We start from the raw sequence: 22,604 nt of genomic DNA, 5'->3' as shown, positions 1-22,604 counted from the left end.
CGAGAGTAATCTGCTCGTACGAGCGACGCAAAGCGCTGGATCATATGTTCTGCTCCAAGGAAGATATCGCCGCGTCACCGGATGAGGCTCGCCCCCTCGCCGACTACGGCAATCAACTTCGATATAGGCCAAGACTTCGAATAACTTGTTGAGCTGCCAAGACAAGCGCCTTCTTCGAGAAGATTTGCCCTCGCCACTTGCGGCGAAAGGCCTCCCCCAGTCTGCATTGACAAGCTCTCTCCATTCATAGTGTCTTGTACGGGCTGGGTTAGTGTGGTGTGTGGGTGTTGGAAGAAAAGTAGCTGCGCAAATGGCGTGGGTACCATGCCCTCTTCAGGGTGTCAACAGTGTGAAACCAGGGTTATGCTGGTGCGTGCTTCAAAGGGGGCGATTCTGGAGTCGTCGGCTGTAACCACCGTCCCAGCTGGGTGGCCATCTAGCTGTTTGAGAGCTAGCCGATGAAACTGTAGGGTTGGCAGGATTGATTACTGGGGACGTCCACAGTCCCATGCAATATCAGCCTCCTTAGATCGCCCTCACTATTTTCTCTGGCTTCCAGAAGCTGTGATCTCACTGGTACTCGTCAGATCACTAATATACTTCTGCAAGACCTTGTTGTTGTTATCGAGCTTGTCGTGTTCTTCGCGCACCGCCTCGATGCGGCTGAAAATTGCGAGGAGAGAGTCCTGAAGCGCGTCTGCGTGTCTACCCCTAAGTCAGTGGCTGGTCGGCGAGGACCAACCCATTGATGTTTGTGGCTCACCTTCTCATCTCTTCTCGCGCCTCCTTGCCAATCTTATCAAGTTCCTCGCTAGTTCTCCTGGGGCTCACGGCCCTGACATCATCCGGCCCAAAGTTAGGTTCGATAGGGCCAACAGCCGAGCTGTCACGGGGTACCACTAGAGGGCCACTGCTCTTTCGAGTGGGCAACGGTGGCCGTTGAGGGATACGCTGGTGAATAATGGGCTCGTTGTGGTCTGAAGGGCTTGTAGAAGTGGAGGAATCGGAGCGCGCAATGGGATGGGGTTGATCGGAATGGCCAACAGACTGGGTTTCGCCTTCGTTGGCCATGGCGGAGGTAGGTGGTTGTAAGCGGTGATAGGGGTCGAAGTTGTAAATCTCTGGGGAGGAATGAAGAGAGGGCTGCGCAGGCCGAGCTAGGTCGGGGAAAAAGCGATGACGGTTGTCGGGCCGAACAGGGTCGCGTGCAGCGATGCGACGAGGGTAAGGCACCAGTGAGGGAGACTCAAGGGGACTCAAGAGGGCCGAAGCGATTCCCAATGCCAACAGCTCCTCGAGGGTCTCGATCTCATAGTGAGGCGTCCGAGGGAGACGCTTTTTGGGGTCTTGGTCAAGGAGTCCACACCACACTTCAGCCTAGGTCGAATGTGCGTGGAATTTTGGGCTAGCAAGGAGATCCGCGGCGACGCAGAGATTCCGGGAGAATGAAGCTAAGGCTGAATCGAAATCGGAAAAAGGGTCGCTGGTATGCTGTATCATCGAGACCCACAGTTTCGATGGCTTCAATCAAAAGCTAAACGAGTTTGTTAGTGAAATAGGTTTTGCGCAAGGAGAAGCAGAGAATCAAATGAGTATCCTGTCTCTTTCTCCGCCCGAGGGGAGGTGTTTGAGAGGAAGCTCGTGAGGCATGAGCCTGGCAAGGGGTAAGGAAAGGAAGAGAGGAGAAGGGGGAAAAAGAAAAGAGTGGAATGTGATTGCCCCTTCAGTGGGCCACATGTCATCCCGTTCATTCACTGTAAGTTCCTTCGGCCGAACTGATGTCATGGATCGGCAACGCCCTCAGCGTCAAGGAAGGACAAGGTCCGACCCAGACAGGGAGGGACCAGGTCAACTGTTTCGAAGTCTGTTGTCGCGATGGCCTTTGCCAAGATCCAAAACAATGGCCGTCAACACAGTCCAAAACGGTGTCCGTCTACTGTAACTAAATGTTCCCAAGCACAGTGAGTGATCAACGCAAAACCATTCCTCGTTACTGATGCATGGGTTTACGCAGTAATTGCTGAGCAGTGTACGGCGTAGAGGACGGGAGCAAGGAGGCACCCCGTAGCGTACTTGCACATTAATGCTATGGTTTGGATATCTAGAATAATCGATGAGCAAGATGTGGCGCGGCGTCGGTGGTGAAGTGCTGTTCGATGTTCGTTGAGGCATCAAACAAAACAAAGCAACACCTGCCACGTTAGTTAAAAGGCCTGACTGAATGAAATTTTTTCCGCACGGGAGGACAAGCCTCAAAGGCCAAGCTACTTACAGTTCAAACGATTTGGTGCCCATCACCCAACAACAGCCCCATATTCCCCCACCGGCACTCCTTACTCCCACCTCGCTTTTGCTTTGCTTGACGGGCCAGTTTGAAGGCCAATTTCTCCGTGTGCTCAGCACCCTATCTGGAGCAGCTGAAGCATGGTCTGCCAAATTGAGACTGTTTGGTGTGAGTTCCCCTTCCTTAGATCGCTAAATGTGGATGGTTAAGTTGTCCAGCCTGGTTTGATGTGTCGATGCAGCATGGGTCTTCGTCTCAGCCTGGATGGAGGGGCAGCCGCCTGGTTCAGGTTTAGTTCATCTTGACCAGGGCAAGACCGCTTAGAAGGCGCAGTGCTTGGCACGCAGCGCTTGGCAGGCAGACTGGTGGACAAGCCAACGGGCACATGATGTCACCTCGACGTTATCATTATGGCCACTCAACAAACAGGTGACGGGGAAGTATTGAAATAACCACCTTGCACCAAAGCGGCCAAGGGTGTCCAGTTTTCGCAGGTAGGATTCTTGCCTCCGCTCACAAGCCAATAAATTTACAGGGGTCATGTGGGGCAAGTGGCCCACTGGAGCCTTTCCACTGTCAAAGATAAGCGACTGTTGGAGGCCTCCTTCGCTCATCCATCGACAAGACGCACTGCCGGAGTCCAGTCGCGTCCGTCGCTGTTAGCTTCCTTGTGATCCAGAACGCCCTTTGGGTCCATCGCAGGCATAGATGGAAACGACGATCAAATGAGCGCTTGGTTTTTTTTTCTAAACGAGGGACGAAGGGCGGTCTCTTAAACTTGTATTCGATCTGCCGATCTCCGAAGCAGCAGGTTATTGCCTGCTGTGGGACGTTCATGCTGACCGTGAAAGCTATTCTCGATGGTCGTGACCCTTACTCTTGATGTTCGTATTCTTTACAGCATCAACTGTGCCTGCGGCAGCTACTTGTAAGCCACCTACTGACCATGCCGAGAGGCACAGATGAACTCGATTGATTCTTTAACTTAGGCATTTATAAGTAGGGGAGGACAGCTAGAGAGACAACAAGGTGTAGCGGAAGTTGTAGCTGTACTCTCGACTTGCTATCTCCTTGCCTGCGCGAAGACTGCCAACGGGTACTTTGCAAGGATCTAAACCAATTATGGTTAGTAGCTTAATTAGCCCACTCTGGCAGCAATATAACAATATCAGCCGTCTCAAGCATTTTTGAGACGCTTAGATAGTGCCTTAGCAGTGGGGCGAGTACCCGTTGGCAGTCTTCGCGCAGGCAAGGAGATCTTCAATTGTCGAGGACCTCCCGGCCGTACCGTGCCCCATAACACCCCTGTCATCAAGATGTCGGATACGAGGGTGGTCAGTCAAGATGAATGATGATCTCAAGATGGAGAATAGATTAGTGATTGATTCCACTCTCTCCTGGCGTCTTCGTCCTTCCTCGTCCTCATTATATTCGACGAGACGAGGCTGTGATACGAGACCTGTCGGACCTGCAACAGATCTGTAACACCACTCTGACTCTTGTGTTGCACTTCGTGTGACAATCTGGGTAGAGGCATATGCAACACAAGAAGGTGCATGACGGGAACCACACGTTGCGTCATTTATCACCACAAAATGAGCGGTGTAATGTAGCGATTTGTAGCTCGAAAGATTGCTGGTACTTCTATCATAGGATTAAATACGTGAGGGATTAGGTACCTTTGATCCGATGCATTTTAATTGGCTGCTCTCCCCTGCCGTGACCTGGCGGGAGGTCCTCGATAATTGAAGGGATAGTGTAAGGCAAAGATATGTAGCTATAGCTCGAGGTCTTAACAAGAAGCATAGTGAAAACGCAGTTAAAAAGAGGCCAGAACGCGTTGTGTTGGTGTTGTGTTGAGGATTCCTCAAGAGCGGAAAACCAATCTCTCTGAATAATATAACATATTTTATCCATCATTCTGTAGTAGAGTATCTACCCTAAACCTTGGCTAACGTTGCGATCAAGCCGGCGGAGGAGATACATCCAAGCCGTGTTGTGATGAGCCAAGGCAGAGCAAGCATAGGTGGCTGTGTACACACCCAGCAAGGCACCCCAGAGGGGAATTGCTGAGGCCAATGCGTAACCTTAACTATCCCCAAAGGACTGTGTGGGTCCTCTAGCTCCACAGCGCTGCCCGGTCGTGCGAAAAACCGCCGGGCGACATCACCTTGATCATGAAAAGCATAGACTGCATTATCTCCTGTGCTGTGCGAAGACTACAGCTGAGTCACTCGCAGGGATCTAACCCAATGAAGATAAGCGTATTTCTCGTGACTTTATGCTTTGGTGAAGTGGCAAGTCTCATGAAGTTAAGATTCTATCTCCATCTCATGCAGTGCCCCCGTAAGATCAGTTAAGATTCTAACTGTGGGACGAGTGACCTGCTGTAGTCTTCGCACAGCACAGGAGATAGTTGCGATAAACTTAAGGTAGCAATTTGTATCGATCTATTTTTGGTATACGTCTCATTAGCCAATTTGGGCGTGAATCCGTGTGTGCCTTTGGGTTTGAAATCTGATTGGTTTATGCCCCTGTCGAAATGTTCCCACAGTCATTCGCGTGGTCAAGGGGAGGTGGTGATCAACCAATGAATGCGGTGCGATGCTCAGCTGCAATGAAGTCCTACAGACAGGCAAATCCCTCGACGTCCAAGGCGCACTTGCCCAAGCCGTTCATATAAAGTTCGGTGTGCATCCAGTCCAAAGCCTCCAGAGCCAAGACATAGACCTTTTTTAGGTTTGGACCCGTGTTCTTGCCTCTTACGACTTTCTGAATAGAATATATATTCATTCCTCTTCCGGCGGTTCTTGCCACACCTTGAGATATCGCAATGACGACGACAAGCCGTACAAACCTCGCTAGCTCTCGCGTAAATCTCGGTCCCCTAACGACCACATTCAGCCAGCCGACCGACTGCAGCACGCTCAGCCTTCACATTGCAAACTTCTTCACTAGAGGGTACTTTGGAGTGGTCTGCGACGAGGGAGTCTTGGCGCGGTCGTGTTATCCTGGAACGTTTGCTGATCTTTATGGCGATGGATTTCCAACTGCAATTGCCTACACCCCGGCATTGTATTCGCCCGGGTTGTTCTGCCCTGCCGGATTTACATCTGCTTGCACCTATGAACGCCAGGAAGGATCCCCACCGTGGTCTGACTCGAAATGGGAGAGGAGGGGGATTTCCATGACCACGTCTATCTGGGACTTTTTACAGGATGGAGAGACAGCCATAGGGTGCTGTGCTTCGTTAGTAACACTTTTCCTAACCTCTAACAACCTACAATGGATGAGCATCGATTATGCTAGTCCTACCGACTAAGAAACCCCTTATCTCATACTACCACTATTACCAACTCTGGGCGGGATCCTGCTATTATGTAGCCATCAACTAACCAAATCACTAGGGGCTATACCTGTCGTGGTGGATATCCCTCGGGTTGCGCACGGAAAGTCACCGGAGGAGAAGTCACCATCACGGGTGTCTCGTATGATTCTACGTATAACACTTGCGAGTCTTTAACTATCATAACATCTTTAGCCTCCGATCAATCGATTTCAGTCACCGCTCCGCGCATAGTTTTGATTTAGTCAAATGGGCTTACTTCTACATCCACTTCGGGTGACACTGGGGGCGACACTGCCAACCGAGGCTCCACCTCTGGTTTGTCCAGAGACAGTACAATAGCGATTGGGACTGCTATACCGCTAACGGTTCTACTCGTTATAGTAGCACTGTGCTTTATTTTCAGGCGAAGAAAACGGTTAACGGATAATGGGCAAGGTCTAAACCAAGACCCTGAGCCTGTGAGCAGTGTCAAAGATGCGGTCACGACAGCGGAGCTTCAGGGAAGTCAAGCGCTAGTTGGTACTGGACAATGCGGTACTCCATATGAGAAACCAGAGCTAGACGCTACAAATTCTGTTGCGCGTGGCTCTTCTGCGCCATCAGAGTTGGCGGGATGATTTTGGATTGTGGCTATGACTGGCCGGGGGCCTTCAGCGGTAAAGGCCGGAACGACTCGGCTCGTGACTGAAGCGAGCCCACACGACTTGGTCCTTTCAAGCTGCAGCATTTCCCTTCCAGTGATAGTTGCCTTATCTTTCTCTTTAGCTTAATAATAAACAGCGTTTGGCCCTCACAACCATTATGGCGCCTGTGAGTGCAGCCTTTTACATCAGCCAAGAAACTCTCCGTCGAATTGAGGTGATCATCAGGTCAGTTGAATAACCCAATCCCGGCCCGGTCAAGTTAGACCAGCTCTCTCGCCCGGTCATTACAAAAGCCACCATCAGTGGAAAACCACGTCCAAGTGCCGCCAGTGGCTGCCAAATTCGACGTTATATTAGCTATACCAGTAGGTCTACGCTAATACTTTTCAATCATAGCATCAGAAGTTAGACTGATGCAACATAAGTGCAGTCAGAAGAGATGATTAAATTACGCTGCTTTTTTTCTAAAGGGCCGACCAAATTCGGTCTCTTATACCCATGAACTCGGTTACGATGATCGTGATCCTTGTCTCATTCTAACACGTAGTGACTAGGATGCTGTGAGGAAAGCGTTGTGGTAAAGGACGCCATAGATCCCTACGCTATCAATTGCAGATGGTTGTGTTCACCTTGAATGAGGACGCTGAGGTTGTTGAAAGGTGGTTTAATTGTGGTTTTTATAGGTAATGCCTTGTACCTAGCCAAGGTAGTTGATGCGGTTGAGGCCTTCTTGTATGTAAGGTGCTGGCGAGTGATACTGCTGCCTCATTGAATTATAGCTCTCAATAGGATCCCCGTGAGCGACAGCTAGATTCGCTGGCTGAGGAATGCTTGGGGCCGTGGGACCGTCGGGATCTGAGAAGGAGTAATGTAGAGGCAACGAAAAGCGGTCGATTTGAGCATGGGACGGTGAGTCAACTTGATGGCACTTGGAATTGCCGGAGTCATCAAGCAATCCAAGAGTGCGGATATGGTCAGAGCTCCTAGGCTCGGTGCTATATCCGGAATATTCGACGCGGGCACTATTCACTGGAGGGCGGATCAAGTATAGACCACAGCTAGTCAAGGCCTGGGGAGCGTAGTGGCCGCTGGGATATGCTGCCTGGTGAAGGGATACGGTGTTAATTTGCATCTGGTTGCCCTGGTCATGATGGGTAGCTGATCCTGAAGGAATATTAGCCTCGCGAACAGGGCGAGCAAATAGTCTGTCAGGAATGGAGACAGGAGCTTATACATACCATTCCTTGACAGCTGCCTATCATTACGTCCTCCCGAGGGCTCTTTGCGCGGTTGGGCTAGGGCCATTGGATCGGCATGGGACTAGAAGGTTAGTGTAAGCACACATGGCGGTAGCTGGTGTATCAGGAAGTCCTCTTTACCTTGATATGTTTCTTTAGATCCTGGGGGCGCTTGATGCACTTCCCACAGACTTTACATTTATAGGGCTTCAGCGGTACGTGAACACGCATATGCGATATCATGCGGTCTCTCTTCACTGTGGCAGTGTGGCATACACCCCACTGGCAGGTCAAGTTGAGGTTATTGGTAGTTTTGCGGCCAACATGCCACTCACAAAGGTGCTCCTGCAATAGAACGTTAGCAGTCTAGAGCCGTGATCAAGTTTCACACTTGTCTCTCCAGTGAGACTTACAAAAAGCAACTCTGGGGTGTTGAACTGTTGCCTACAGGCGTTCCAGCAGCAGGTAAGGTCATTGTTAGATACTGCCGAGGGCGTTGCAGTACTCCTGGAGATCATGCCAAGTTGAGCTGTGGCCGGCATGACGAACTTCGGATCCTCAACTCTCTCGCCATTAACGTATGACAGAAACCCAGATGACTGCTGCTGACGCTCCGCAACTGTGCGGCGCATGATTTCTGGCTCTAGCTGCGAGGAGTATCATCTGATGGCTGGCAACTGACCCAGCGCGCGACGCTTACAATGGAGCTGGCGCTTGTTAGAGGCGAGTCGCAACCCGCTGGATAAGGAATTCAACTGAGTCGAAAAGATGCATGAAAGGTCGGTCGCATGGTCGCACGTTCGAAGGGGTGTGACAAAAATAAAGGTATGTTCATATGACGGCATGTTCGACGCCAAGAATATTCCGAAGTCGGCTAATTTACACCAGAGACAGCTGGCCTTCTTGGCGGGCTTAATCTTGCCGTAATTCCTTAGGATCGACACTGGGCACTCTGCTTGCCAAGGTTGCGGCCGCAGGATCTTCGTGGTCGAGAAATGCCCAGACTTGCCAAGACGGCTTGGGTAGTGAGCGGACTTTCGGAGGTCTCATGGGGCCCCCCGTCCTGTCATCATCAAACAAATGTGTCCCTCCCTTCTGCTCCCCACCCCGTTTTCTTCTCTCCCTTCTCTGAGAGACTCCAGCTAGGCATCCAAACGACACGGGTTAAGGTGGCCTAGTGAATAGACTTTATGGCATATAAGTTAGGTTGACTCTAAGTAGATATACAGGCCAGCAGTTACTCAGGGGACGACAGGACATTCAGCGAACTTTTACACAACAGACTGGAGCACTGAAGTGCGCGATTTTTAAACCACTCTCAGAAATAATGGGAAGCTTCCACTCCCCGAACCACGCCGACGCCATACAAAATGACATGCTGTAATTGGATATATCCCATTTGAACTAGACGCCAGATCTTCCGCAAACTTTCCTCTTCAAGACCGCCAAGTGCCTTCTAAGACTCGCCAAAGTCTCAGGAAACCTGATGGCATGACACTCTCTGCAACGCCGCTGACACGCAGGCCTGGTGGGATTCCTTTGTTGTCACTGAGTATTCTGGGGTCCCCGGAAGGTTTGGGAATTGGTTCGCAGCACCATCTGACAGTCAAATTAATTTGCTCCTCTACCATTGGCTAGCTAAGTTCCCTACTGTACCCAGTGACTATACCATGTATGGCCTGGTCTCAGGGGCAATAGCAGCATAATATGACCGCATGAGTGTTCGTCCCCACCGTTGTCAAAAGACATTCGCAGCTGCTCGGCATGCCTCACAGGTGCTGCGCATGGCCACTAACCCGTTAGCTGTCAATTTCTAACTGTGCGACGACAGGGGTGCTGGCCACCCAACTAATGGTGACAGAAGTCTTGCCGCATTACATCTCTTAGGAAATCGAGCGGGATTTCGATGCTCCAGCGCCAGGGAGCCTAAGGAGGTAACACCCCCGGCTTCCATTTCCACGGACCCATTCCACGTAACCCTATACGGAGTGGATGGATGTATGATGTCATGCCCAGCGCCATGGAATGGATGGAAATGGATGCACGGTCCATCCATTTCCACGGCTTGGATGCGTGGATGGTGGACGTGGAACGGGTCGCCAGCCTGATCATCATATGGTAGCTGAGAAGTGAAGAATTCCGTAATCCGCCCAGCAGCAGCCAGTCGTACGGCTGAATCCATTTTTTGCATCTTCTAGTCATAGACTTGGGGGGCGAAGTAAAAAAGGACCGTTTCCCGCTAGAGGCATGTACTAGTAACGTAAATTCGATCAGACAAGGTTATCTAAGGCCCAAAGGCTATCTTCATAGCCATGTATTTCCGTGAGACTAAGAAAACCGATGGCCAGGCGATAGGAGGCCCACTGACCCTATGGCTTCATATGCTTGAGCAGCCGCCTATTTCTAATGTACCATCTAGATGCCTTTGCAAACTCCACTTTCTACATGGCTTCACCGTCAACTTCGCTAGTCAATAGAGGCCTGCGAGACGGGAGTGGCTCGGTGTTATCATCGACAAGGCGTTCGCTTGGCAACTGGATGGCGCGGTCAACTTCGTAAGGTAAGCCGCGATGACGGCCTCGAATCATCATCGCGCATATGACAAGCTTGCTGCAGACGGAGAACTGGCCAGACAAAGACGTCTGAACGTCCGGGTGGCCGAGACTGAGGCCAACGTTACCACTGCGGGAAGATAAGTCTCAGACCTTGGCTACATGATGAGGGAGGGATGGAACAAGACTTACTATGCCGAGGTTACCTCGAAGAAGATAGGAAACACAGAAAATTCCTGCGATTAGAGCTATTAATATCATATTTTCAAGGCGAAGCATAGGGCAAGTTGGTAGAGGTGAGATGCTCACAGGTTGTGAGGTATCCATGATCTTATCTGACTCGGCAATACAAATAAGAAAGATCCCCAGAAATATATACCAAAGATCGAAACTGAGCTGGTTTCGCATGTGCGCCATGACGTACTTGCCGCCTGTCTTCGCCTCTTCCGGGTCAATCTGCTCAGGGGCGTATTTTCCCAGCGCCCGCTCTTCGTACGTGTTGGAGGCACGTATAGTCAAGGCAATAGGATAAACAGAAATGTACATCATCACCAGCAGGCTAAACTGTGCGGCCGGGTTCAGTCCGGAGAGATCGAAGGTGGACGTTCCTGTATGACGTGATGAAGCGGCTTGAAAGATGGCAGCTAAAATGCGCTGGGCGAGGGGTAGCTCCGTGACGGATGGGTTGTCAAGGTCTAGGACGATAAGGAGCAGTACATCCAAAAAGTTTAGGCCGAAGAGGATACCGAAGAGAATCCACGTTGGGCGACTTGAGAACAGGAGCATACAACATCGGCGTGGGTGCTCTAGAAGGAAAGCTAGTGGTCCTCGTAGGGCCGAATTCTTGGGTACAAGCTTGTAGAAGCTCCAAATGAGGAGACGTAGAAAGATGGGATAGAAGTTATACCCGGTATAGGCCAGAAAAGTCATGACTAGCATCGGAAAAGTCGCGTCGCGAAAATGGACCATGGAATCCGGTGTTAAAGTGAAACCGAGATTATTCGCCATGGTTTGCGCAGAATAGAAAGCCCTATTGCAATGAGTAAAGCAGAGCAACGCAGAACGGGCTAGAGCGAGAGGAACGGACTCACCACCAAATCTTGTTCTGGCCTACCTCGTCGAGGTAGTCGGTGTACTTGGAAGGGGCATGCTGAATCCAAGGCACGAGACAGATGACTCCCAAAACGTGCAAACCCACAAAGTATCCTTCCATCGAATCAGCTTCGGCACCCACGTGAATAAACTTACAGAAGGGGTGATCCCTTCCGTCTGAGACTCACCAATACAAATCCAGAGTAGCAGTTTCAAGCTGCGATATTCAATGCCACCCAAAAGCTCCCGTTCCTCAGCGGACAGTCCATGAAATTGCGAGTTTCTTCCAATAGTGACCTGTGAAGACAACTGGGGTAGGTCAGACACTCGAGTATGTGGTGCTGAGGGCCGCGAAGCATCGCGGTCACTCTTGCTTAACTCGCGACTGCGGTTACGTGTTTGGCCTAGAACAAAAATAGACGATGCGACACGCTCAATCGAGGTGGCTCGCTCCAGACTAAGGCGCTCACGACTGCGCCAGCGGGAGTCTCTGCTCACTCTGCTAGTCGTTGGGGTAATAGGCTTTTGGATGGATCCTTCATCTGTACTGACAGGAATGTCTGTCGAGATAGGTTGCGATCCCGACATGTCTACCGTACTATCCTCCATATGTCTCATGGAGCCGCGCTGGCCTTCCCGGGCGGTGGGGGACGAGCATCCTACCCCAGATTATTCTCAATTCGGTAAAATAGTTAATGAGTTGATGCATCTTACTACGGTCGCGCCCGGCAAGGGGTGGGCTGTAGATGGTTACGGAATCTCTCCGATGGCCTTGCAACGTCGAATCAAAAGTGATGCGAAGGCTCTGATCGGGATTCGCATGTTGTTCTGGTAGTGGCAAAGCGACCTGCTTGTGGATAAGTCCAGAGCACGCGCCATCTAGCGGCTCCCTTAGTTTGGCTGTGTGATTTTCGGAGGGCAAAGCTGAATCTGGGTTTGCAGGACCCTCGCTGTTCTTATTGGGGTAGTCCCCGTTATGCCCCGTATTCTCTAGAGCTGGAGAAAAAGAGACGGGGTTAGGCCGATCGGGAAGCGGGATCTCGGAGTCGGCAGTGAGCGGTCCACCTGGACGATCGCCTTGCGCTGGATAAGATTTCCAGCGGAGCATAGACGGAGCTGTGCGTGCATCAGTGTCATAAGCAAACTATGGCGGGCATTGATAGCAATACCAACTTGCTTGAGACGCCGTTCGAACCAGTAGAGTCGAGTTGCGATGACCACGATATTGATCACAGCCATATGGGCAATGGTGGGAATAACGTAGATGACAAGTTGTTGGTATGTCTTGAGATTTTTCACGTCAAAAGTGTTGAGACCGGATTCCGTAGACGCGCTGGTGCCGAAGAAGAAAGCATCTATAGCAGCGACATTACCGTAGGGTAAGATCACCGCAAAGCCGACTAGGCCAACCAGGAAAATATAGGCATCTGGAATGCGGATTAGCCCTTGTCAGCCTGCCTGTGAGCTTCATGCGGCATGGCAAACCCACAGTGTAGTGTGAAGAAATTTATGGAAGGTTTCCACATAGCGGTAAAACAAGTCGTGTGGCAGGCTTGATATCCTCAAGCACAAGGGTTTGACAAGGGGAACCGTCAAGAAGCAAACAGTCCCAAGACCTGATTATTTGGGGCAGGGAGAAAACAAGACAGGGGACAGTTAGGGGTGCAGCAGTTATTATAGGCCACTTGCACGGTGCGCGCTGAGGGCTCGTTTGGGTGGGGTTCTGTGGCCTGGCATTGGTGGCTGAGCCTTTCCAACACCAATCTTGAGCCACGATGGGGTGGCACGCGGCCCCCTAAAGCCTAGGGTTAGAAATGTAACTTTGGAGCCACCCAGAATTCATGGCTAGAAAAAGAAAAAAAAAATTAAAGAAAAAAAGAGTGAGTGGCAGAGATTATAACGGAGGCTGGGGGTGAAACAAGCGGGGATTAATAGATTAGATGACCCAGTACTAGCGCTTTACTCTTTCTAAATCCGCTCCACATCTCTAGACAGCGTTACCAAACAATAGTTCGGGATGAATAAGATAGGATCTAACAATAACTTGAAGGAGCTTAAAGATTACATCATCAAATTCCACCAGGGGATGCCTAGCACAAATTAACGAAATGGGTTCCGGTTTCCATCCCCTGGAGATCAAATTTCGCTAACTGGACTAGAATTTGCTGGGTGGTTTGATAACTAAGATAGGGCCTTCAATATCGGCTCGCTTGGTATTTCCTCGAGAAACAGACGAGATCTTAGGATATTTACCGTCATTAAGGGAATAAGCCACTTCTCTGGATTCCCTGAACTACTTCGCACTGCTTTTACCCTCTCGTTAGTCATTTGGCGAACCTCTACTAATAGACTTCACTGAGAAAGATCCACCTACCGTCGTACCAGCGTCGCCTTCTAAGCCTTGCCATCTAGTCTTATCCTTCTGCTACCTTCTCTACTATTCTTTGTGAGAGTAGCTCCGCTCACGCTAGGTCAGGTCTGTATCTAGCTAAGGTGATCAATGTGTGTGGAAGCTTCCTGAGTATGAGCGTAAGACACGGGCATATAGTATTACTGTCTCAGCGAGTTCTGGCGTGGGCTAGTATCCCCGCAAACGACAGTTAGGTTTGCTGGCTGAGGAGTGTGCCGGTTCGGGGTGGTCGCGGAAGCGCTCGGAACGGCGAGGGATCCACGTAGAGGCATCAGGAAGCGGTCGATTTCGGCATAGGACGATGGATCAACCTCGCGGCGCTTGACTTTGTCAAAGAAGTCATCAACCCGTTCAATAGTACGCATATGCTCATAGCTTTCAGGCGTGCGGCTATTTCTGAAGTGCTCGGCGTGGGCGTTGTTCACGGCAGGCGGGATGAAGTGTAGACCACAGCTAGTGGAGGTGGGCTGGGGAAAGTAATGGTTGCCAGGACGTCCAGCTTGGTGAGGGGATACGGTGTCGTTGCAATGTAGCTGGTTACCCTGACCATAATAGGGAGCGGGACCTGAGCGCGTATTAGTCTCGTGGAAAGGCCAGCAATGGCCCGTCTGAGGTAAAGTCGAAATAGGACATACTATTGCGAGGCAGTGGCCTGAAATTATGTCCCCCTTGGGGTTCCTTAAGCGGCTCGGTCAGGGTCGGGCTATTGGCATGGGACCGGGGGATAGCGTAAGCAGACGTGCGGCAGCCGGTGAACAAGAGAGTCCTCTTACTTTGACGTGTTTCTTCAGATCCTGGGGGCGCTTGAAGCACTTGCCGCAGTTTTTGCACTCATGAGGTCTCAGCGGCACATGAACACGCATGTGCGACACCATATGCTCTCTCTTCGATGCGGTAGCAGGGCATCTGACCCACCGGCAAGTCAAGTTAAGGTTGCTAGTATTTTTGCGGCCAACGTGCCACTCACAAAGGTGGTCCTATATTAACAAAGTAAGCGATCTAGAACTCTGGTCAAAAACACGTCTATATCTGCGACGAGACTCACATAAAGCAACTCTGGGGTGCTAAACTTTTGTTTGCAGGAGTTCCAGCTACATGAAAGATTATCATTAGAGAATGCCGAAGGTGACGTGCTACGACTAGAATTGACGCCGGGCGTAGACATGGGCGGCATCGTCCACTTGCGGTCCTCGGGGCTGTCCCTGGTACTGGATGGCAGGAATGCTGATGACTGCTGCTGTCTCGCAACTGCGAGGGACATGACGACCAGCCTGGGAGTATCGTCGGCTAGCTGGCATGCGCTCCAGCACACGATCGTAGGGAGATCCGCGGTTGTTGAAGAGTTTGGGTAATGAAGACGCTAGGAAGGGAGTTAAAGCTTGCCTTACTGAGGTTTGGGGGGGGGGATAGGCTGCGTAGCTGGGACGTTGGAGAGACAGCCGAGAAATGCGATGCAATTTTGGAACGCGCTGTTCAGGGTGGGAGTACGCACTCACCGATATCTCGGGCCTTTTTGGCGAAGTTGATCTTGCCTTGGCATGGAAGTACTCAGTTGCAGTAATACCTTGATTCGACGCATAATATGCTACTGGCAGAGGTAGTGGTGATCACCGATACGCCAAGTTCTTGGCAGAACCTTGGCAACCGAAAAATACCTCGAATGTTTTATCTCGCACCAGCACTGCCAAGTTCACTCAGTTGATGACGTCATCTGACGGTCAATTGCTCCCCGACCATTGGCCAACTAAGTTCTTTGGCTGTGGCTTTGTCAGTTTTCTCACCTGATCTCGGGTGTGGGAAGCAGAACCCGCGCGAGCCAGTGATTCGCGTCTCCAAAGGCTCGTTGCCCTTTGACAATGGCATTAGTATTTCAAATTGATTTTTGCCAAGAGTCGTCTGGCGTCACAGAGAGTCGTAAGTGACTGTCCGATACGCACATCCTTGTTGCAGCCATTAAGTAGCAAACTAGCTTTTTCCTGAAGTGTAGATGCACGCAGTAGATTGTTGTTGGCCGCTTTACTGCCAGCACAGCATATGCGGGGGGGGGTTTCACTCGGGGCGGAGCAAGATGCTGCGGACTGTACTGTATCTCTTTGACTGCGCGAAGGCTCCCACACGGTACCAGTCTCCACTACTAGGTCACTATCTAAGTCGCTCGCTAGCTTGGTGGCAATGTGTTAGTCCTGTATCTCGATTTGGGTGAGGGTAGAGAGATACTGATCGTAATTGGTTAAGATCCCTGTAAGATACCCAATGGGAGCCTTCGCGCAGTCAAAGAGATATAACCTACTCCGTATTATAAAGAGCTTTCTTTTAGCACAAAGGTCGAGCCCACCCTTCCGACGCCACTCTTGGCGGAGGCGCCGCGTAAACAACGGAAGTATCTACCTCATTTAAGAGCAGAGACGTTAGTTTTCTACCTTGGCCCATCTTTCTTGCCACCGAGGAAGTTGAGGTTATGGCTGACAAGCTTATATCGATCCGAACACCACCACGCTTCGGTTTGGCTTCCTGACACCCCGATTTTTGCGTTCTTAGCTTGCACGCCGGGACGAACTTCGCTGCCGCCGCATCATATTCGCAACCATTCCCAGGTCATGATGGGCGGCTATCTAGGGGAGCGCTCACCGCCCACTATGCTTCAACGAGCGGGCAAAGCCTCCGCTAAAGAGACACCTAGGCGGATATTCTCCAATAAAGACATCATCGAGCCGACATTGCTGCAGAACGAGCCGACTGCTACTAGTAGCCTCGATGTTGCACATAGCCCTATGCCGACCTCCGCTGCAAACCTAGCACCTCGTACTCAAAAAGCGTTACCAACCAACAAAAGCCCGGATGAAGCGCCCCTAGTTCCAAAATTAACTAATTTTGACGGCGGCAACGTCGCGCCGCTTCAGCGGTTCATCGCGCTGCAAGGAGGGCATGAGCACCATCTTGAACGAAAGCCGCGCAAAGAGCCGCTGTCCGATCTGTGGAGGAAACTACTGAGCAAGAAGCAGCCGCCGGAGGATAAGAAGGGGCTTACTTTGTTGGCGAAGTACGGCAAGTGCCAGGAAGTGGTTGGATACGGGACATCTGGCATCGTGCATGTCTCGCACAAGAAAAAAGAGGATGGAACCGGCGAAGAACTATACGCGGTGAAGGAGTTCCGGCGTCGGTCAAGGGAGGCGGAGGATAAGTACGTTAGGCGCTTGACGGCTGAGTTCTGCGTCCTCAGCGAGCTGCGCCATCCCAACGTGATCCGCACGCTCGAACTACTAACGGATGCGAAGGGGAATTACTGCGAGGTGATGGAATACTGCGAAGGTGGTGACCTATTCACACTGGTGCGCTCGTCAGGGAAGTTAGAGACACAGGAGGCGGATTGCCTCTTCAAGCAGTTGATGCGCGGCGTCGAGTATATGCACGAGATGGGTGTAGTGCACCGCGATCTCAAGCCAGAGAACTTGCTGCTTACCAGGCACGGCGGACTCAAGATCAGTGATTTCGGCAACAGCGACTGCTTTCGCACGGCCTGGGAGAACGAAGTCCATATGATGTCTGGGCTATGCGGCTCAGGGCCATATATAGCTCCAGAAGTATACATAGACCAGGAGTACGATGGCCGAGCAGTCGATGTCTGGGCATGCGGTGTCGTTTATATGGCAATGCGCACGGGTAGTTTCCTCTGGCAAAAAGCAGAGAAAGATAAGGATGAGATATTTGCACAATATCTCAAAGATCGTCGTCAGAAGGAGGGGTTTAGCCTAATTGAGTCGTTAAGCCTAGTAAGTTCCGCTCTAGCGTGTCTGCCTTTTCACGGTCAGATTACTGGCTGACGGATCAATTAGTTAAGCTGCCGGGATGTTATTTACTGCATGTTAGATCCGAATTCGTCTCGCCGCATCACGGCATCACAAGTCTTGCGGTCCGAATGGGGTCGAGAAATACGACTTTGTCAGGCGGCCTTCTAGCGCTGGCATAGGTCGATGGCGGCGCCACCTATCTCCAGGCCCGAAAAAAGCTAGAAAAGTTAGAAAGAGACTTGGTCGACATCTTTGTCGCATCATCCCACTCCATAGCCATATATTTATCCCTTGTCTTATCAATAGGGAGCTAGGATGCTCAGAGTGATCAAGGCAGTTCGCAACTGTCTTGAAGCCAGGTTAACGGTGGTCGAGTACAGCAAGGCCAGGGGACTAGGTTGCACCTCGACAATGAATGTGAGGACCTATCCGGCTTTCCAAGTGACGGCTTCTAAGGTCGACCTACTCGACGTACAATTGGGCAGAGAAAGGATCATTGGAGCGTACTCCTTGGTTATATACAATTCAGCCCCCACACTCCACCGTCTCTAAGATGTCGGAAACGGACTTGTCGATGTGGCGTCATTAGTCGCCATCAGACCGTGTCGTCTCCTTGCCATAGGGATATAGTTTATAGCTCGTCTAGCATGATCTATTTTCACAGTCAAGAGCCCTCGCTGACCTTGCAAAGTTTGATCGCCCGTCCCCATTCGGATCTCAAAACATGTGAGGCCGTAATCCGGCGGGATGGGTTGGGATCCAAGATGCAGTATATCATATCTCGACAGTGTAACTAGAAACATGTAAATTTTAGCATCTAGGATAAAATCGCAAATGGCATGTTGCAGAACTTACTCGGGGCAACGACTCGATAGGCTCAAAACCTTCCTGATGACGGCGTGCCTCAAGGTATTGTGAATAGGAAGCGTCCTCGCTTGTCTTCGCGGTGCGCCAAAGGCAACGACCTGTGATCATGGACATGTAGATAACGCCGCAAGCCCAAATGTCGACTGCATAACCGTCAAACCCCCCACCGGTGTACTCTTCAGGAGCGACGTATGGATCCGGGTTAGGGATCCCAGAAACCCTATGTACATCCTTCTCCCAAGCGAAGCGGACACACTCACTATGGCCAAAGTCGCTGATCTTGAGCAAGCCATCGTAAGTGAGTAAGAGGTTCTTAGGCTTGAGGTCGAGATGTGCCACCCCCATCTCGTGTATGTACTCAACGCCGCGCATCAACTGTTTAAAAAAGCAGTCCGCTTCCTGCCACTTCAACTTGCCCACCGAACGTACCAAGCTATGCAAATCACCACCGGTGCAGAACTCCATAATCTCGCAGTAGTTACCCTTCGCATCTGTGAGTAAGTCAAGCGTGCGTACTACATTTAGATGTAATAGGGCGCTTGAGATACAGAACTCTGACATCGACCGTCTCACGTATATCCGCTCTGTCTCCTTCGGCTGTCGCTGGAACTTCTTAACCGCATATAATTCCTCGCCCACTCCATTCTCCTTTTTCTTGAGCGAGACGAGGACGATGCCGAACTTCCCACGGCCCACTACTTCCCGGCACTTGCCGTATTTCTCTACCAATGTTGCTGACGAGTCGCGCCTTCCTTCCCTTTCGGACGTAAGCTGTGCCGTCTCTTGCTTGTTAGAGTTCGCCTGATTCGATACCAGCCACGGCATGCATGCCTGCCCTCGCCATATGCTCGATAGATTAATCCACTTCCTTGATGCGCGTCCCTTCGAATGGCTGGAGTCTATGTGGTGCTCATGGCCGCTTGGAGGTTCTGGCAGAACGGTAAATCTCTGTAACGACATAACCGAACAGCTCGCGGACGAGATAAATGACCGCAATTTCAGGTTCTTTTCGACAGTAAAGGTGGTTCGAACTCCTGGGGCCTGTAGTTGCTGGTGGTGAAGGTATACTGCTTTTCTCAATGCAGAATTGACCGCCAACCAGATTCCTCTTACCCTGCCTGGTAATATCCACTGAGAGGGGGAGGCGAACGAGCTGATATTACAGCACTGTGTTGACTGCCAAGAGCTTCGCCAAGGTGACCCCGCTTCTAGCATGGCTTCAACACTTGATTTCGCTGTCAAAGGACTCGGTCTTGGTGCTACCCGCAGGAAACAGGTCCGTAAACTTCAAAGCGGTGAGTCTTTTCTGTTACAATACTGTGTCGATGTACCTGTGCTAAACCCTCTTTCGCATATTCCCGCACATTGGGACCTCCGAGGGATGACCTGTGACAGAGACGACAAGGGAGGTCAAGCCGTCAAGGGATGCTTTGGCCCAGTCATGGGTTGCACCCTATCCTCATTAGAGATAAGATAAACAGTGCACTGAGAGGGGCTGAAAGCCAGCATGTCGGAGATGGCGAATTGCAGGAAGTGACAAACAGAGAACTACCATGTGTCCATTGAACCAAAGCAGCTCTTGCTACACATAGGTTGGTGACAAGTACAGTCCGGCTAGGTAGGGACGAGACCACGACTAGTTACTTCTGCTGCAGCGAAACATTCAAAAGGGAACGAACGTTAAGGAGCTGGGTTTGATGGCAAATGGCCTGGCGTTTAGGGCTTGGTGAAGAGTTTGATAATTGACGCCAAGCCGGAAAAGTCGGAGTCGGTTTCGCAAATTCCTTGGCGACGACCTTGGTTGCAAGTTTTGCTACACCAAGATCAGCCTCGACGATGCCGAAATCCCGACTGCATAAAGCGCATTTTCCATGCCCAGGCTTGGCTGTGTGACAAACTTGGCGCGACCTCGTCAGCTATGCTACGACAGAGCCGCCCAACAAGATCTACAGAAGGACCGATGACGATGTGGCGTGCTCCAGACTACTGGATCTCGCTGGCTGTCGACGTGCGCGCGACAGCGGTCAATGTGCGCCCAATGCATCAACACCATCATCCAACCGCCGTAACATTACCTGGAAGTTTACACTGATTTTGGTTGCGCGCGCTCGCCCAGCAATCGCTCGGGCCTCTCTACCTCCCCCTCCGCTCCGTCCCTTTACTATCTAGGTTCTGCCCTCGTGGCTCATTCCGTCCTTTTTTTTTTCCTCGACCGGTAAGTCCTGGCCTGCTAGCGACCTAGTGGCAGGAAGGACAATAACGCTGCCTCGCTATGGATCTACCTCCCTCCCGTTCTCAGTCTTCAACCTTCGTCTTTTCCTCATCATCCCGCTCCTCCTCATCACCATTACTACTCCTATCCATACTCTCAAAGGATCAGAAGGAATAGGGGATCAATCCTATACCATTAAAAGGATCATATCCTCCTCAACATAACTCCTATACTAGGATAAACTATATCTATAAAAGGCTGATCCTAAAACATTCACTAGGTAGAAAATCAAGAGTTTTCCCGTATCCTTTTCCCACCCTGCCTTGTGACATAGTTTATCCATTGTTGTCTGTCGTCGGCGAAGTTGGCGGGTTGACCAAAGTCGTCGAGGGCTGCTGCTGCTGTGAGATGACGGTGCCATTACTCATGGGATCATACATCATCACCACAGAGGCCAGCATAATCATGGGAGTCGGGTCGGCCGCGGATTCGGCCGCGGATACATGCACGTCGTGAAGACAACCGAGCTCGCGGTCGGCAATCGAGTTGACCGTCACGCTGGAAAGGAGCTCCCTCGCTCTTCGCAACTCGGGTACCGGGCCATCTTCCTCGGCGGTTGACACTGCACCGTGCCAATTTATCGACTTGCCCAAAAGTCCGCTGTTATGAGCCTCACTCCACTGGGCGAGATAGTTCAACATCTCGTGCTGTGCTTGCTTCTGGGTGTTGAGCATCTTTCGTAAAGTCAAGACTTCATGGATAAGAAGTCTATTAGTCTGTGACACAGCAGCGAGTAGCTCTTGGAGCTGTTGCATCTGCTGCTGTGTGGCCGCCAGCTGTTCAGATATGACACCGATGTGGTGGTTGGCAGTGATATCCCCCGTCACCTGTGGTTTCCTCGGCGCAGATGCTTTCCGGCGAATCTTACTAATATCATCTTTACTGTCGACCAGGAAATATGGGTGTTTGAATTTCAGCAACTGATGCTTCTTTAACTCAGATCCGTCACACAAAGTGTGCTGAACTCACATTTGCGTTGGGCGAAGATTCATTGTCGCTCAATGGCCTCACCCTGTGAAAGTCATATTTGCTCAATTGTCGAGTGAAGCTCGAGAGGTTGCGGTGGTTGAAATGCTTCGGCAGGACCAATCTGGTGAACTTCTCGACCTGGCCCCGAGGTTAGGGCCGTTGGTCATGGCCGGGGTCAAAATTCGACTGGGTGGTATACGTCCAACACAACGAATGTCTCACCGTCTTCTCCCCATCTGACAACATCCTGATGTGATACGTCTTTAAGCATTCTGGATCTATATTAACCAGCGTCCATCGACGGCGGAATAGACGCGCTACCTAAGGAGCTTGCGCACCTGGAAGCGGATGTTAACATAGGTCTATATTAATGCATTAGCATTCCTACTCACAAATTCGCTCGCGCCGTTCCCGCCCTCCTGGGTGCCACCCAGCACTATGTCAGACATCGGCAATGTGATCGAGGCCTGTCGTCAGGAAGGCAAACAACCATTGAAGGAACAATCTCGCAAACCCTCGGTTTTACAGATATCGATGAGGTGAGATACGGCGTGGATTGGTGGCTGTGAGACAGGCGAAGCTAAGAAAGGTATAAATCAGGGGTATTGCATGGAAGGCGGGCGAGAGTGGTACTTGTAGCTGCACTATGACGCAGTGGAAGGCACACTCAGGCATATGACATACCAATAGCCTAAGCTATAATCTTTCCTTGTCTAGTGTACATAATTCTCTAGTGATATCGTGAGAAGTCTGTTGTATATTAACACGGATCGACTATCTCGCAGGCCCGGTGCAACATGCTCTTTAGCTACCTGGCAGAACGAACAAAGAGGGCACAGATCTGCAGCGAAGTGGGGCTCCACGGATGGCCACAGGGGGCAGTGTCCATTTAATTGTCACATTGTCACATACTCTGTTGTTATCGTCTTTGCCATAGGGTCCCGCGAATCTACTGGGTGGTCAGACTTGTCAGCGGCCCGCATTGGTCCCTCGCCTGTTTGTTGAATGACCTTCATGATGACGTAGAGGTGACATCATGTGGTTCGTGACACCGTTGGCTAGTCCGCCAGTCTGCCTGCCAAGCACTCCGTCTTCCAAGCCGTCTTAGCCCCTTGCCCAAGTTGAACCTAACCTGAACC

The 22,604-nt window shown here is 51.1% G+C and overlaps 7 protein-coding genes across 7 annotated transcripts; 1 reads left to right on the top strand and 6 right to left on the bottom strand.

The window, feature by feature from the left end:
• Positions 1–539: 539 nt before the first annotated feature.
• NCS57_00509500 (uncharacterized protein) lies at positions 540–1,071 on the bottom strand (the record flags this gene model as incomplete). Its single annotated transcript, XM_053055034.1, has 2 exons — positions 540–705; positions 764–1,071. 2 exons carry the CDS (start codon positions 1,069–1,071, stop codon positions 540–542), a joined length of 474 nt encoding a protein of 157 aa, XP_052917194.1.
• A 5,903-nt stretch (positions 1,072–6,974) lies between these two features.
• On the bottom strand, positions 6,975–8,147 carry NCS57_00509400 (uncharacterized protein; the record flags this gene model as incomplete). Its single annotated transcript, XM_053055033.1, has 4 exons — positions 6,975–7,441; positions 7,516–7,597; positions 7,657–7,860; positions 7,929–8,147. 4 exons carry the CDS (start codon positions 8,145–8,147, stop codon positions 6,975–6,977), a joined length of 972 nt encoding a protein of 323 aa, XP_052917193.1.
• A 1,809-nt stretch (positions 8,148–9,956) lies between these two features.
• On the bottom strand, positions 9,957–12,685 carry NCS57_00509300 (Potassium transport protein; the record flags this gene model as incomplete). Its single annotated transcript, XM_053055032.1, has 8 exons — positions 9,957–10,197; positions 10,260–10,303; positions 10,377–11,097; positions 11,159–11,273; positions 11,348–11,818; positions 11,874–12,275; positions 12,329–12,586; positions 12,649–12,685. The coding sequence occupies 8 exons, from the start codon at positions 12,683–12,685 to the stop codon at positions 9,957–9,959; spliced, it is 2,289 nt and encodes a 762-aa protein (XP_052917192.1).
• Positions 12,686–13,709: 1,024 nt separating this feature from the next.
• On the bottom strand, positions 13,710–14,830 carry NCS57_00509200 (uncharacterized protein; the record flags this gene model as incomplete). The annotated part of the gene is made up of 3 exons (XM_053055031.1): positions 13,710–14,134; positions 14,537–14,546; positions 14,615–14,830. 3 exons carry the CDS (start codon positions 14,828–14,830, stop codon positions 13,710–13,712), a joined length of 651 nt encoding a protein of 216 aa, XP_052917191.1.
• Positions 14,831–16,205: 1,375 nt separating this feature from the next.
• Positions 16,206–17,525, top strand: NCS57_00509100 (HAL protein kinase; the record flags this gene model as incomplete). The annotated part of the gene is made up of 2 exons (XM_053055030.1): positions 16,206–17,339; positions 17,403–17,525. The coding sequence occupies 2 exons, from the start codon at positions 16,206–16,208 to the stop codon at positions 17,523–17,525; spliced, it is 1,257 nt and encodes a 418-aa protein (XP_052917190.1).
• NCS57_00509000 (HAL protein kinase) lies at positions 17,522–19,049 on the bottom strand (the record flags this gene model as incomplete). Its single annotated transcript, XM_053055029.1, has 4 exons — positions 17,522–17,575; positions 18,213–18,599; positions 18,654–18,707; positions 18,798–19,049. The coding sequence occupies 4 exons, from the start codon at positions 19,047–19,049 to the stop codon at positions 17,522–17,524; spliced, it is 747 nt and encodes a 248-aa protein (XP_052917189.1).
• A 1,722-nt stretch (positions 19,050–20,771) lies between these two features.
• Positions 20,772–21,914, bottom strand: NCS57_00508900 (Stress response regulator; the record flags this gene model as incomplete). The annotated part of the gene is made up of 5 exons (XM_053055028.1): positions 20,772–21,416; positions 21,466–21,603; positions 21,665–21,737; positions 21,787–21,803; positions 21,858–21,914. 5 exons carry the CDS (start codon positions 21,912–21,914, stop codon positions 20,772–20,774), a joined length of 930 nt encoding a protein of 309 aa, XP_052917188.1.
• Between the last annotated feature and the right edge of the window lie 690 nt (positions 21,915–22,604).

This window comes from Fusarium keratoplasticum, chromosome 3 (genome assembly GCF_025433545.1).
Source record: "Fusarium keratoplasticum isolate Fu6.1 chromosome 3, whole genome shotgun sequence".
NCBI lineage: Eukaryota > Fungi > Ascomycota > Sordariomycetes > Hypocreales > Nectriaceae > Fusarium > Fusarium keratoplasticum.
This window is presented reverse-complemented; position numbering and strand designations above follow the sequence as displayed.